General features: G+C 43.8%; 1 protein-coding gene across 4 annotated transcripts in view; it reads right to left on the reverse strand.

The window, feature by feature from the left end:
• The window catches only part of Frmpd3 (FERM and PDZ domain containing 3), a 139,071-nt gene that overhangs the window by 57,946 nt on the left and 66,105 nt on the right, over positions 1-15,020 (reverse strand). Inside the window, exons 2-4 of one of the 4 annotated variants that reach the window (XM_078034418.1) lie at positions 11,574-11,728; positions 7,711-7,813; positions 4,746-4,791 (exon numbers count right to left, since the gene is read on the reverse strand). The exons of 1 other annotated variant lie outside the window; for it this stretch is intronic. In XM_078034418.1, the coding sequence (XP_077890544.1) occupies positions 4,746-4,791; positions 7,711-7,813; positions 11,574-11,721 (297 nt within the window). In that variant the 5' untranslated portion in view covers positions 11,722-11,728. Of the gene's footprint in view, positions 1-4,745; positions 4,792-7,710; positions 7,814-11,573; positions 11,729-15,020 lie in introns of those variants that run through there. 2 more of the 4 variants (XM_078034422.1, XM_078034419.1) reach the window with 2 other exon arrangements.

Raw genomic sequence — 15,020 nt, forward strand, 5'->3', positions numbered from 1 at the left:
TTGAGGCAGGAGGATCACAAGTTCAAAGCCAGCCTCAGCAACTAAGGTGAAGCCCTAAGCAACTTAGTGAGACTCTGTCTCAAAACAAAAAGTGCTGGGAGTTAAGCACCCTTGATTTCAGTCTCTGGTTCCCCCCACCCCGAAAAGAAATAAAAGACTATCCAGAATAGCAGGTATACAACTATTTCATGATGAATGAATGAATGAATAAGAAATTCTCATTGGGGTTAGTCAGGTAAAGCCATTTGGAAAACTTGAGTATCCAGCCAGATTTTAAAGGAAACAGATGTTATTAGAAGAGATGTGGAAGAGTGCAAGGACAAAACTCTGCAGGGCAGAAGACCTAAAAAGTGTACAAGGAAGAGAAGAAAAGTAGTCTGGTCATAGCAAAGGGGCCACGAGATGGGACAAGTGAAAGTATTAGAACTAGGTGCAAGGGAGTTTTGGAGGCACTGGGATGGAAAGTTGGATGGAAATGGGGGGTGTTAGGTTCTTTATTCTGTACCTAAGTTTGGGCATTTGGGTTTATGTTGCTTTTTTTAGGAAGCTGGTTTTCCTTCATTCCTTCAACCTATATTTATTAGTGCTACTCTGTGCCAGGTGCTGTTTCAGGTGCTAGGAGATACAGCAATAATAATTAAAAAAAATTCCCTGTCCTTTGTGAGCTCATATTCTAACGAGGGATACAGATAATACACATATAAATATAACATTTCATGGGAATGTAAATTAGTCTTAAAGTTCCTTGATAGACTAAACATACACTTACTATATGAACCAGAAATCATGCTCTTGAGAAATGAAAAATTATGCTCACAAAAACCTCATACACAGGGCTGGGCGTGGTGGTGCACACCTGTAATCCCAGTGGCTCAGGAGGTAAGGCAAGAGGATCTCAAGTTCAGAGCCAGCCTCAGCAAGAACCTGTCTCTAATAAAAATACAAAATAGGGCTGGGGTACAGCCCAGTGGTTGAGTGCCCCTGAGTTCAATCCCTAGTACATCACTCCCTCAAAAACATCCCCCACACAAATGTTTCTAGAAGCTTCATTCATAACAGGAGAGAGAGAGAGAGAGAGAGAGAGAGAGAGAGAGAGAGAGAGAGAGAGAGAGAGAGAGAGAGAGAGAGAATAGTTTAGATGCCCTTCAATGGGTGGTACAGTCACACCATGGAATACTACACTGCAATAAAAGGAACAAAATATTGACAAGTTGGATGACTCTTAAGGGCATATGCTGAGTGAAAAAAGCCAATCCCAAAACATCAACAGGATATTATACTACATTATTCCATTTGTGCAATAGTCTTGAAATGATAACATTGCAGACGTGGTTGACAAGGATTTCCAGAGGGAGTAGGGGAAATGGATATTGCAGTAAAAGAATGACATAAGGGACATTTTTGGTGACAAACTTTTTCAGTATCATTTTTTTTGGTATTGGAGATTGAATACAGGGGTGCTCTACCACTGGGCTATACCCCCAGCTTTTTTATCTTTTTGATTTTTTAGACAGGGTCTTACTAAATGGCTGAGGCTGGCCTCAAACTTGCAATCCTCCTGTCTCAGCTTCCCGAGTTGCTAGGATTACAGGTGTACAGCACAATGCCCAGTACCACATTTTCTTCATTCATTCATCTGTTGATGGACATCTAGGCTGGTTACATGATTTGGCTGTGAACTGTGCTGCTATAAACATGGGTATGCATGTATCGTTACAGTATGCTGACTTTAATTCTTTAGGATGAATTCCAAGGAGTAATATAGCTGGGTCATATGGTGGTTTCATGCCTAGTCTTTAGAGGAACCACCATAGTTATTTCCATAGTGTTTGTACTAATTTCAGTTCTGCCAACAGTGTAAAATTGTTCCTTTTTCTCTAACACTTAGTATTGTTTGTATTCTTGATGACTGCCATTCTGGCTGGTGTGAGATGAAATCTCAGTGTAGTTTTGATTTGCATTTCCCTAATTCCTAATGATGAATATTTTTTCATGTATTTGTTGCTGGCCCAATATCTTGATTGTGTTGGTGGATTCATAAACCTACACATCTGAAACACATTGTGTATGCATGTGTAAAATTCACATTGAACTATATATGCACATTGAAAAAAATGTCATTTTCCTGATGTTGATATTGCACTATAGTTATAGAAGATGTAACCACTGGGAGCAACAGGCTAAAGGATACATTGTATGTCTGTACTAGATTTGCAACTTTCTATGAATCCACAATTATTTCAAATAAAAATTAAAACTATAATATTTTACCAATGATTAAAAGTTAAGCAGTATCAGGAGATAATGACGGTAGATACTCTCTTAGAGAAAGAGTAGCCAAATCTGGGCACTGTGGCAAATTGCCCAGTAGCTTGGGAGGCTGAGACAGGAGGATCACAAGTTCAAAGTAAGTCTCAGCAACTTAGAGAAGCCCTAAGCAGTTCAGCAAGATCCTGTCTCTAAATACAATACAAAAAGGGCTGGGGACATTGCTCAATGGTTAAATGCCCCTGGGTTCAATCCCTGATACCAAAGAAAAAAGGTAGTCAAAGAAGGTTTCTGCAAAGAGGTGACATTTGAGAAAACCTGACTAACCTACAGAGTACCCTATAATGTGTCTCTGATCAGACTAATATATTCTAACCATACAAAAAGCATGTTTTGGGGGACCATTGGTAGGCATTTTCTATTTCTTTAGGGGGGTGTACCAGGGATTTAACACAGGGGCACTTGGCACTGAGAGCCACAGCCCTAGCCCTTTTTAATATTTTATTTAGAGACAGGGTCTCACTGAGTTGTTTAGGGCCTTGCTCAGTGCTGAGCCTGGCTTTGAACTTGAGATACTCTTGCTTCAGCCTCCCAAGCCACTAGGATTACAGGTGTGCACCACTGCTCCCAGCTCTTGGTGGCCATTTTCAAGACAGGAGGTTGTGGGGAGTGGGAACTGACTCCCTATTGACCATTTGGCAACTGCACACATGTAATGAAGTGAGAAGGGAACTATTCATAACACCCAGGAAGGGTGGGGTCTTCAGGTTGGAGTCAGAGAATGTAATTGAGTGAGGCCTGTCTGTCTGGGAGCATTGTATGTGTGGGTGTCCAACAATGTGAATGTATAAGTGTGTAAGTGAAAGTATATGTAAGCATGTGTGTGTATGTGAGTCTATTGCATGTATATAAGAGTATATGTAAGCATATATATGTATATATGATCACATACATGAGTGTATGTGTGTGTGTGTGTGTGTGTGTGTGTGTGTGTGAAGTTCACACAGACTCAGAAGAGGGCTGGGGGCCTCAGGGTGAGTCATTTACTGTTGGGCTTGATTTGAGCCTTGACCCCCTGACTCTTAAGGTGTGAGCTCAGGTCTCACACCTGTGCTACATCGCTGGCTTTGCACAGATATATTGTCTCTCTGAAAAATCTTCTCCTTACTCCATGTCAGGGAATTCCTTCCCCTCCCTCAAGGTCCACTTCAGGTGTAGCCTCCTCCAGGGGTTGGGCTATTAGTGCTGGGGAAAGATGGGCTGGAAGTGGAATAAAGGCTATGTGTTTTGCTTGTAGAAGTTTTACACCTACTTGATTTGAGCATTCAAGTGTGAGTAATGGACACTGGGGTTTCTGAATTCAACTTGAGGAGAGAGACCTGAAATAAAAATATATTTACTTTTAATATTTAATGTAATTAATTATTATTTTTTTGGTGGCGATGGGGATTGAAACCAGGGCCTCACACATATTACACAAGTGCCCTCAGCTCTGTCTTCATTTCTTTTTTTTTTTTTTAATTTTTGAGATGGAGTCTCACCATGCTGCCCAAGTTGCCTTTGAACTCCTGAGCTCAAGAAATCCTCCTGTTTCAGCTTCCCAAGTAGCTGGGACTGCAGACACATACCACTGTGCCCTGCTCAAAAGATTTTTACTTTTATTGGGGTACCAGGGATTGAACCCAGGGGCACTTGACTCTCTAGTCCCCCTATTTTATATTTTATTTAGAGACAGGGTCTCACTGAGTTGCTTAGAACCTTACTTTTGCTGAGGCTGGCTCTGAACTCACGAGCCTCCTGTCTCAAGCCTCCCAAAGTGCTGGGATTACAGAAGTGCACCACTGTACCTGGTGATTTTTACTTTTAATAAGTGTTCTTATTAAAAAATACTGTTCTATGAACTTCTTAATTTACAGATGAAAAAATAGGTTTAGAAAAGGGAACTGACTCACCCAAGCTCTCACAGCCAGTTAGTGACTGTCCCAGGACAAAGATGAATCTCTTTGTCTAACTGTACCTCTCAGGATTTTATATGAAACTCCTTACATATGGTGCTGTATCTTAGATGTCATAGGTTGCTTAGTAAATACTTATATGCATGAATAAGACTACCACCCACCATCTGCCAGGACTTTATGAGAGTTGGACACTGGATAGATACATTTGTATGATACACAGCAAAAAAGAAGTAGAAGTAGATTTGGAATGGAGGCAGTAGGCAGTTTAAGTGGGTAAAGCAGGGGACAAGGGAGAGAACACAGTCCTGTACAGCCCTTTAAAATCTTTAGCCTTCAATATTAGAGTAGACAAGATCTCTATAAAATATTCTTTAAATTTACTCCTACATCCTTGCCTCCTAGGACCATCCTTGTTGGTCTTAATCTCTGATCCCCCCTCTTCCCATGCTGTTGCTTTCTAATATGGGGTCATCTCTTGTCAGTCAGGAAGAAGAACAGATGGCAAAGAGGCTCACTCACCTGATGAGTGTGCAGAACTGTAAGAACGATGAATTCCTTAGCGCTCCTACAGAGAAAAGAGGGAACAGGAGAGCAGTGTATCATGCACTAGGTATTCATCTAGTACAGAAAGCAACACCAGAATTTTCCCCTGGGTTGCATTCAAGGATATGGATTAGGACAGGGTGTAATCTGAGTGTCTGCATGGATTCCTTGCCTCTCATCATTTGTGGAGGCTTACACAAACCATCCATATTGGTTCATGCAGGCCTCTGATGATGGTATTACCATTACCTCTGGGCTTGTCATTTTTCAGGTCTTCTTTTTATATTTCTTCTCACATTCTCTCTGTAGAAATCCTCAAACTTTAGGAGCAATTTTATCTGTAGAGTAGAACATTCTCAAGGAAAACTAAAGTCCTGAATTATGGAACACACAGGGCATCCAGCCACTGGGTCCTGGGAACCATGTACGATGATTATTGGCAATTTGGTATTTAAGCAGGAGGAGAAACTCAAAGGAAAAACCCAAAGGAGGTCATTTGGTCATCATGACTCATATTCAGCAGATTTGTTTTAATTGAGGGAGCAAAAAAAAAATGAGAGCCAGGGAGCAACAGATGGAAGCCAAGACTCTCTGCAGATAGCAAATATTCAAAGGATGAAAAATTTGAAACTCTTCCGACAAGAATTATACCAGCGATCAAAGAGCCTGTGAGGTATGAAAATTCTCTCCCAGGAATCCATAATCCTGTAAAAAGAACTAAAATAAATGGAAATAGTTTGCCTGAAGGAGCTTCTCCTTTCCTTGTTGGCTTTGTTCAAATGTTTGTGGGAATAAAGGCATTCAAGAAGTAAAGTTAAGACAGCCTTGATGCTGGGTATTTGAGAAATGCCTATGCCCCTTGCCTAAGGACTCTGAACAGTTCTCATATTCCATCATGCAAAGTCCAGGCATGAATCAGCCTCAAGGTCTTGAAGTTCCCAGGAAGAGTTATGTTACAAGGAAAAAACCAAGGAAAATCCTCTGTCTTGAATAGGGAAGGGGCATAACGCAAGTTGTGTTTCCCATTCATTTACAATGGCTTATAAGACTTTCTATAATCTGGACTTATCTTCCACAACTCTTCCCCTTCCTTAGCTGATGCCAGTCACATTGGCCTCTCTCCTCTTCCTCAATCAGGCCAGACACATTCCTGCCTTAGGTTCTTTCTACTGGCTCTTTGCTTTCTCCAACACCTTCACCTCCTTCAAGTCTTTCTTCAAATGACACCTTCTCAATGAAGCCCAAACTGGCCATGCTGCTTAAAGTTCCAATCTATAAATTTGTGTCTAGCACTCTCAACCCTCTTTACCCCAATCTACTTTCTATTCTTCAATAACATTTATTGAATTCTAATACAGTATACAATTATTTATCAGGTTCATTGCTAACTGTGGGTCTCCACCAGAATATAAATTCCAATGAGCCAGGGATTTTTGTCTTTTACTTGCTGCTATTTCTTTAGTGCCTAGACTGGTGCCTTGCACATAAAAGATGCTCAAGAATAATTATTCATGGAATGAATGAATGACCCACCAGTCCCTGAAGTTATCAAAAGAGTAAGTTCTGTTTTGATCCTGAAAGAGCCCTGGAATCCCTCAAAAATATTAGGCTATTTTGTTCTAGGTACAGAGATGTACTTCCAGGAGATCAGGCTTAAAGAATTCCAGTATACCCTGAAGGGGTAAAAAGAATTCACCCCATTTCAATGTGGTGGTGGAGGGTGGAGAGTGAAGAGTGGGAGAATGCATAGACAACTGAACTTGGAGAAGAAGCAAACTGAAGGTCATCAGGGCCCAGACACATGTTGAACTGGAGGGAGAATGCTGAGGAAGACTTGTTCTGGACTTCAGGATGGATCATTCCAAACCCCTTTAGAGCTGAGAAGAGGGTGCTATACCACATGCAGAATGCTAAGTCTGCTTTTGAAAGCTAGGGAGGGGCTCTGGGACCAAGTGGGCTTTGGAAATTCTCAGAAAAATGAGTAGAATGAAAATACTCTGAATTAACAGGGATGGAGGATTGAGGGAGATGGAGGCAGGGCTGGAGCCAGACTATACAAGTTGAGGAGGGGGAAAAATACATTGAGGACATGGTTCCATTTGAGGATAGCCAGAAAGCCAACGTTAACACATGGACTTTAGAGTCTTCACCTCTATCCTCCCATTCCTTATCAACAAACTATGGAAGTGTATGAACATGTGGTATAAGTGAGGGGAAGGGGATTTTGCACAGTATGTGGGTGGAATGTGTATAGTGGTGAGGGACAGGCAAAGACAATGTTATTACTCTCCATTTACAGATGGTGGAGGTCTCCTGAATGTTCCTGTCCTCTTACCTGCTCCTATCTGGGGAGGATGGACATTAAGGCGTTACAAACAATGAATGCAGAATCTACAAGAGTAGATTCCATTTCTCAATCCACTGGGAAGGGATCTGATTTTTTCTCTCTCTTTCTCTCTCTGTCTCTCTGTCTCTCTCTCTCTGTCTCTCTCTCTCTCTCTCTCTCTCTCTCTCTCTCTCTCTCTCTGTGTGTGTGTGTGTGTGTGTGTGTGATTGTGGGATGGGTGAGGAGGTGGGAATAATGTCTTTAATGACTTGCTTACTCTCAACACTCACTTTGTCTGTCCCACTGCACAGTAACCCCAGCTCAGGTGAGGAGATTAGTTGGGGAGGGTAGAGGTGAGGCTGTAGCAGGAGATTCTTCTTTGTGCCTACTCATATCATCACAGCAAGTTTAAGCCAGAGTGTGTGAGGCTTATGGTAACCCTGACTGGCTGTGCCCTGAAGTTCTGGGTAGACAGGAGCCCTGGCTTGGGGCTGCTCTGCCTGGAAACTCTCGTCTTTCAGGGCCAGGGAGGATAGTGGTAGACCTAGGCCTCTGGTGGGGCAGGGGTGGGGAATATTACTCAGCTCCTGCCAAGGCCTCAGAGGCCCCTGTTACCTGATGAGTTCTATGAACCTCTCCCTGGGGGCTTCACTCACGTCCTCCTCATTAATAGCCACAATCTGGTCACCAGCCAGGAGCTTGTCCTCAGAGGGGCCTCCTGCAGAGGAGAGGAGAGAGGCGTGAGAGCTTTAAGCTACTGCTGGGAAAGCACAAGTCTGGGCAAGAGCCACAGTGCCTGAGGGATACCTGCAAGGCCTGCAGGAAATGATGCTCTTGGCAGCTGCATATGGAAAATGAGGGGACAGAGTAAAAATGAAAGAGAATCCAGTGGGCTTCCTTTGATTGGGCATGGTGTGGTAGCAAAAGGTCCCAAGCCCAGACCTCATATTCAGACAAGGTTAGTGTTTTTTTTATTGGCTTGGTTCTAAAGAGGAACACAGACTTTCAGACTGCTGGCAATGTTACAGGTAACAGGAGGAGGGGGAAGAAACTTCTTCTTTGAATCTTTTTAAAAATTACTTTTTAGTTGTAGATGAACACAATACCTTTATTTTATTTGTTTTATTTTTATATGGTGCCAGGGATTGAACCCAGTGCCTCACACAAGCTAGGCAAGTGCTCTACCACTGAGCCACAACCCCAGCCCATGAATATTATTCATACTTTCTGGTTTGGAATGGTTTAGGTATTCACTTGCTTGGAGACAGGGGTTGACTGAAAGACTTAAAAGGTTTAATCTTTTCTAACATTGAAAGATGCTACTGTTCAATAAATGAGGAAAATGATGCACAGACTCTTGGACAGCTGAAAATTTATTTGGTTTCTCCCTTTCCCATCTCTACTGCTGAGCTTAAGAAAGTAGATCTAGCTGAGAGCTATACTTTTTGTATGGTACTGGGGATTTAACCCAGGCATGCTTTACCAGTGAGCTGCAGTCCCATCCCTTTTTTATTTTTGAGATAGGGTCTTGTTAATTTGCTAAGACTAGCCTCAAACTTGTCATCCTCCTACCTCAGCCTCCCAAGTCACTGGGATTGCAGGCATGTGTCACTGTACCCAACAGATATACTTCTTGGTTAGGGGAAAGGGTAGGGATAGAGGGGTGCTATATGAGGCTGTGCTGCTTCTGCTGTTCAGCAAAGACCTTTTTGGACAAAAGCTTTTCAGCCTCAGAGAATGAGAGGTCAGATCTTCCCTGACTCAAACCAGAAAGAAATGTTTAATGTTTAAACCAGCTTCAACTCTTATTTGTGTCTACTTTAAAAAGCCAGATCCTAACTTCCCTATTTCTCTACAAAAAAAGGGTGCTGCCCAAATTCTGAAAACATGAACATACACAGCAAATGTGTCACTTGAGGACACCTCAATGGCTCTGGAGCCTGGGCCTTAGGTGGTGAAGAAGGCTGAGCCATCATGGCCAGCAGGAGTCACAACTCTGACAGCAATTGCCCTGAACTTTCTAATCCAATACAGTCTCCTGCCAGAACAGGAGTGGAGAGCATGGTGGTGAAGAGCAAACTCTTTGCCATCAGACAGACCTGGCCTCGAATCCTGAACCTGCAATTAATTCACCAGTTATATGACTTTGGGTGAGACAGTGAATGTCTCTGAGTTTCTCTTATCTTCTCTGCTAAATGGAAAAATAACAGTACCTACACATCATAGGCTTGTTGGGAGGATAAATGAGATGATGAATATATAGTCCTTCAAACAGTTAACTGATGTTGGTTACATTTTGATGAATGGTAGTTATCATATCCTTTCAAGGGACAATTTCTTCAACTCATTTCATTCTTTTTATCTATTTCTGTCAAAAATTTGAGGCTCTTAGTTGAAAGCCACTCTACTTATTGCATTCCTTCCTTCCCTCCCTTCTTCCTCCATCTCTCCATCACTCCCTTACTACAGAAGAAGTCCTCATAGAATTTTTCCTCCTCTGCAGGCCTGGGCCCGTGATGACACTGGTAACATTCAATCTACTATCCTTTCATGAATGGTTTGTTGGATTACTCAATTGCAATTGCTCCTGTGTAGAATCCTTCTTTGTCTTTTCTTATGTCCTCAAACACTGAACCACTTGGCAGCTGCCTGAGCAGATGCTGCAACATGGTTCAGCCTGAATCTCTAATAGGGCTGTGCCATTTACTACACGGCTTTTTGTGGCTCTCTCCTGGGGTCTTCTCTTCACCCCTCCAACTCCTCCTTCATCTTTTTTTTGGGGATTGGGGGGTTTACCAGGGATTGAACTCAGGGGCACTCGACCACTGAGCCACATCCCCAGCCCTATTTTGTATTTTATTTAGAGACAGGGTCTCACTGAGTTGCTTAGTGCCTCACTGTTGCTGAGGCTGGCTTGGAACTCACGATTCTCTTGCCTCAGGCTCCCAAGCTGCTGGAATTACAGGTGTGTGTCACCATGTCTGGCTTCTCTTGCATCTTTATCTTATACCTTTTGCAGTTAACCCTCTCTAGGCCTAGGAGCTTTCTTTGGCCCTACAAATTATGATTCCGTCTCCTTTGAAGCTAAAGCAGGGGTGCCTGGTGGTCCATTACCAAGTTTTACCTGGTCCTTTTTTCTGAGGACAAATTTGACTTCTGATCAAAGATTCAAAACTCTCCTGTCAAACAGCAGGACTGTCTTGGGAGCCTTAGGTCAGCCCCTAACTCCTGAATTGATTTTTTTTTCTCTGTGGCATATAGTTGAAGAGGGTTTACACAATCTTTTTCTTTTCCTTTGAGGATTGCAAAATTCATCAAATTTCTGCAAGACCAGTTTGTACTCTGGCTGCTTCTCTTGACTGAGCGAGAAACTGTTGTAAACATCTAAAGCCTCAGGCCCAGCAAGTCAGGAATAAAGCTCCTTTCTGTCTATCTTCTGTCAATGATAGCAGATTTGGAACAAAACAGTGCTTCAGCCTTTTCCTGTATCATTCATAGTTTAGGGGAGCTTTTGCTTGTTCCTTTCCAGATGGTCCCTATCAATTCCCTGTATCCCCCTCATGGTAACACATAGACCCTGGAGCAAACACTGGCTCTGCTGGTTCCTAGCTCAGTGGCCCTGGACACATCATTCCTCCTCCTCTGTGCCTCGGTTTCCTCATTTGTACAATGGGAAAGGTATCACTTATCTTGTAGGCTTGGCTGTGAGGATTAAACAAGATGATGTAAAGTGCATAGTAGCAGATGCTTAATCAATGGTAGCTATTGTTATTGCCACTGTGGCATTCAGATATTTCATTCTCCTCCCTCCTCCTATCTCATCTGTTGTCTCTATCCTAATTCCAGTCTTTAGTGGCTGACGTACTTTTCTTTTTTCCTTTGTGATAGTGGAGATTGAATCCAGGGGTGCTTTACCACCAAGATAATTTTTTATTTTCTGTTTTGAGACAGGGTCTCACTAAGTTGCTAATGTCGGCCTCAAACGTGCAATCCTCCTGCCTCAGCCTCCACAGTCACTGGGATTACAGATGTGTACCACTGTGCCTAGCTTATTTCATGAGTTTTTACCAGTCTCCACAGCCTGATGATTAGATTCTTGTGGACAGGAACTGTGTCTTGTACTTCCCTACCACATTTCTGGGCTTAGAGTAGGTGATCTATAAATACTTGTTGAATTGAATAAATGGCACTTTGTCATCCAAGGCATTGTGGCTCTTCTTTGAATGTACTATGCAAAGGGAAGCTTTATTAAGACCCATGTTCTATGAAATAATCAACTACAGCCTCTAAGGCTCCAAGCTACCTCAATGGTTTGGGCTAATCAGTCTTAAACACTGTTATTGGTAGGCAAGTCTTTACCTACTCTTCATGAATTCTTTAGGAACACAGTGTACTTGGGCACTGTGCTCTCTGGGCAGACCAGTTAGGTGTGGGGGGATAGGAGCTAGGGCTAGAGGGACACTACGAGGGACACCTACCTGGCCTCACAGATCGAACCACCACAGGCCTCTCACTGCCGGCCACGAAGCCAAAGCCATATATAGGGTCTCGGTGAATGGTCACTTGACGCAGCGTCCCTGCTGGCAGTTGCTCACATTCCATATCATTTGCGCTCTCTTCCTGCATCACATGACTGGGGGAAGGGGAAGATGGGAGCAAAAGAAGATGCAAAGGGAACTAAACCTCAGAACCAGCTGGGTGAGACACTGGTTAGGGTTCTGGCCATGGCACCTGGGAGGTCACAGCTTAATTTCCTACATCCTCTAAAATCAACAGAAGTGATGACAGCCTCATATTTCAGATTGGAGAAAGAGGAAGCTAGGAAGGAGAAGTCACTTGTCTTCAGGCCTGGAGCCAGTAGAAGAAACTGGTGCCATGAAGTCTGAGATTAAACTTCAAGGCATTGGGATGCCAGAAGAACCCTAAGTGCAAATGGGTCATTCTGAAGTCCACTGGCATCACCCATTTTAATTGGCTATTAACTCCCTAAGGGAAATCAGAACTTTGAGGGAATGGGTAATGAAAACAGACAGAGTGGGAAAAGAATGTGAAGTCATTCCAGAATGTGGAGCATCTTCATGAAGTCCTTGTGTCATTTGAAACTTTAATATCTCTTAGGTGGTATCTAAAAAGGAACTATTGGGGTGGCATATATAAACATGTATGCTCATGTTTAGGACCACTACTTTACGTAATGGTACATTATGCCAACTTACTTCACCTAGTGGGACAGCTGGAAAATGGCTCCTGTGGGCTATATGGGGAGCTGTATTCCGAGGCTGCTCACAGACCTGAAACCCAGAGAAACTGGCAGAAGAGAAAGTGCTCCCCTAACACCTGGGAGAGATTACAGATTGTTCTCCAGATGCCCACAACTTAAAAGTTACTGAAGCTTAGGAATTACACAAGAGCTTTATAAAGCTTCTACATCAAGGGCCAGGGTGAGATAGGCCTGAATGTCGTGTTCATATGGAAAGCCCTGAGGGTGAGGGCACTGGGGCACTGTGAGAGCACAGGGCGCCAGGGGAATGATGGCCCAGAAAAAGAGTAGGGCAGGTGGGGGTGGAATAGAGGGGTCCAGAGCCAAGTGACCCAGAGCCTTGGCTCCCCAACTTGGCACCACTTCACCCCTAGACTTTTAGGCCTACCAAATGGGCTTAGGTTCCCCTGCATGAGTATGTATATTCTCTGAATTTAAGATCTCAGGCAGGGCCCTTCAGAATAAGATACAAAGGGCCAGAAGTTAATTGATCAAACTAATACAAGGTTTGTAAAAGAAGTAGGAGGTTTTGACACTATGAGAGTGAGGTAACTGTTGACTAGCTAAAAATACTAAATTCATCAGTGGCAAACAGTTTCAAGCAGTTAGGTTGTTTATCAGGACACAAATCAAATAATTATAGTGGAGCATTAGGTCTACTTGTGGGGGAAGTGTATAAGACTTAGAGTAACTGTATGAAAGAGAAATTCATGGGCCAGCAAAGAAGACTGGAGTTGTTGCCATCATACCAGAACTTGGGAAGGAAAACAGACCATGTCTGACTTGCATCAGGCCACATCCACTCAGGCTGCACCCAAGCTGGCTTAGAGACTGTCTCTCACCCCATAGAGGAGAACAGTGGGGGATGCTAGGATGAGGTCAAGCCTCCAGAAAGTGAATTCAGAAGGTGGCTCTCTCGGTCCCATCCTGATGAGATAAATTATCACTTTATAACTGAAAACACTCAGAAGTTGGAATGTGGCTGGCCAGTGTCCTTGATAGGCACCCTCCTGGGACAGGGACTTTGCAAAGGTGGCTTCAGACTGGCACCTCTCTCATTTTTGCTGCTGGTGACAGGCAGGAGCTCAGTTTTCAAGGGAGCCAAAGAACATCTTCCAGCAGCTGCCATCTTGCCTCATCCTGGGGACTGCTTCTCAAATAAGACTTCTGACTCCTGCCAGCCAACCTCATCAGTGCTAAAGGGCCTCTTCCTGAGAAAACACTAGCTCATTTCTCATGTGGGCACCAGGTGGGGCAGGTTGGTGGACAAGTGCCTGTGAGGCTGCAGAGCCCCTGGTGTAGAAGCAGAACACTGGCAAGGGAGATGCCCACGTGCTGTGGAAGCACTGGGTACATTGTCCTATACTCAGTACCCCCACTCACTGGCCACTAAAGCCTCAGCTTTGCCCCTTTTTTCTGAAGTTGGGAACACTTCAGTCTCTAGTGGGCCTTGAGGTAGCACCAGCACTAATAAAAATGGGCCTTCCTAAAGCCAGAGCAACTGATGAGCCTTTTGTGACATGAATATTTTGCATTAGTTTTCAACTCATGTTAGTCAATCAACAAGTATTTATTCAGTGCCTACTCAGTCCTGAGGTCTGTGGGATACAAGAGAAGTCACAGATCCCTATCTACAAAGAGCTTCTAGGCAAGGCGCAGTGGTGCACACCTGTATAATCCCAGCAGCTCAGGAGGCTGAGGCAGCAGGATCACGAATTCAGAGCCAGCCTCAGCAACAAAACAGCAAGGTGCTTAACAAGTCAGTGAGATCCTGTCTCTAAATGAAATACAAACTAGGGCTGGGAATGTGGCTCAGTGGTCGAATTCTCCTGGGTTCAAAAAAAAAAAAAAAAGATTCAAAAAGAGCTTCCCATTCAGCTGGAGGAGAAGACTAGTGTCCAATTCACAAGAGATTGAGAGTGCTGAGATTAGCAGGCAAACTCTAGTGCCAACTTGGGTGTTCAGAGGAGGGGTGGAAAAGTGGAGAAGAGTCCATGGAGGAAGTGGGGATTGTATTAGCTGGAAAAATAAGAACCTAAGCACTGCCCATGGGCATGCCCCATCTTCCCATAGGGGGCCCAGTATCTTTCCCACCATGACAGGCACTTCCCCAGATGTGACTGGAACCTATTTGATCCCTGCTTAAGGTTGTCCCAAATTGGACTGGACTCATCATCCATAACTGCATCCTCTCTCAATTCTGTAAGCAGCCCCTTCCTCACACTGTCTGGGCCTTCTTGGGCATCTAGGGTGGGTAGACAGGTGGGGGAATGCCTCCATTCACAGACCAGAAGGCCATTTTACAATTCAGGTGGAGGCGGTTACTTCCCTCCTGGGTTTGCATCTTTCAGTGTCTGCGGCTCAGTCCCTCTGAAATTTGCTAAATGCCTGGAGACTTGGGAGACACTGAAGGCAAGCAGTGATGGATGACAGGAGCTCAGCTGTCCGTGAGTCACATGACTTCCCTCCTTGGGGAAACAGGCAATTTGACTTTGAAAGATGTTTAGCTTCTAGTCCCCTCAAACAGGGCGACCCTGGACAAAATTGGGAAGCAGCCAAACTTGTGCTCCCTGCTCCTGCTTTATTTCTGGGACCTGCTATTTTCTTCTCTTCTTTTGCACCAAAGCATGCAATTCTTTAATTCTGTCTCCTTCTTTCTTGAGAT

The sequence above is a fragment of the Ictidomys tridecemlineatus genome, chromosome X (genome assembly GCF_052094955.1).
Source record: "Ictidomys tridecemlineatus isolate mIctTri1 chromosome X, mIctTri1.hap1, whole genome shotgun sequence".
Classification (NCBI taxonomy): domain Eukaryota; kingdom Metazoa; phylum Chordata; class Mammalia; order Rodentia; family Sciuridae; genus Ictidomys; species Ictidomys tridecemlineatus.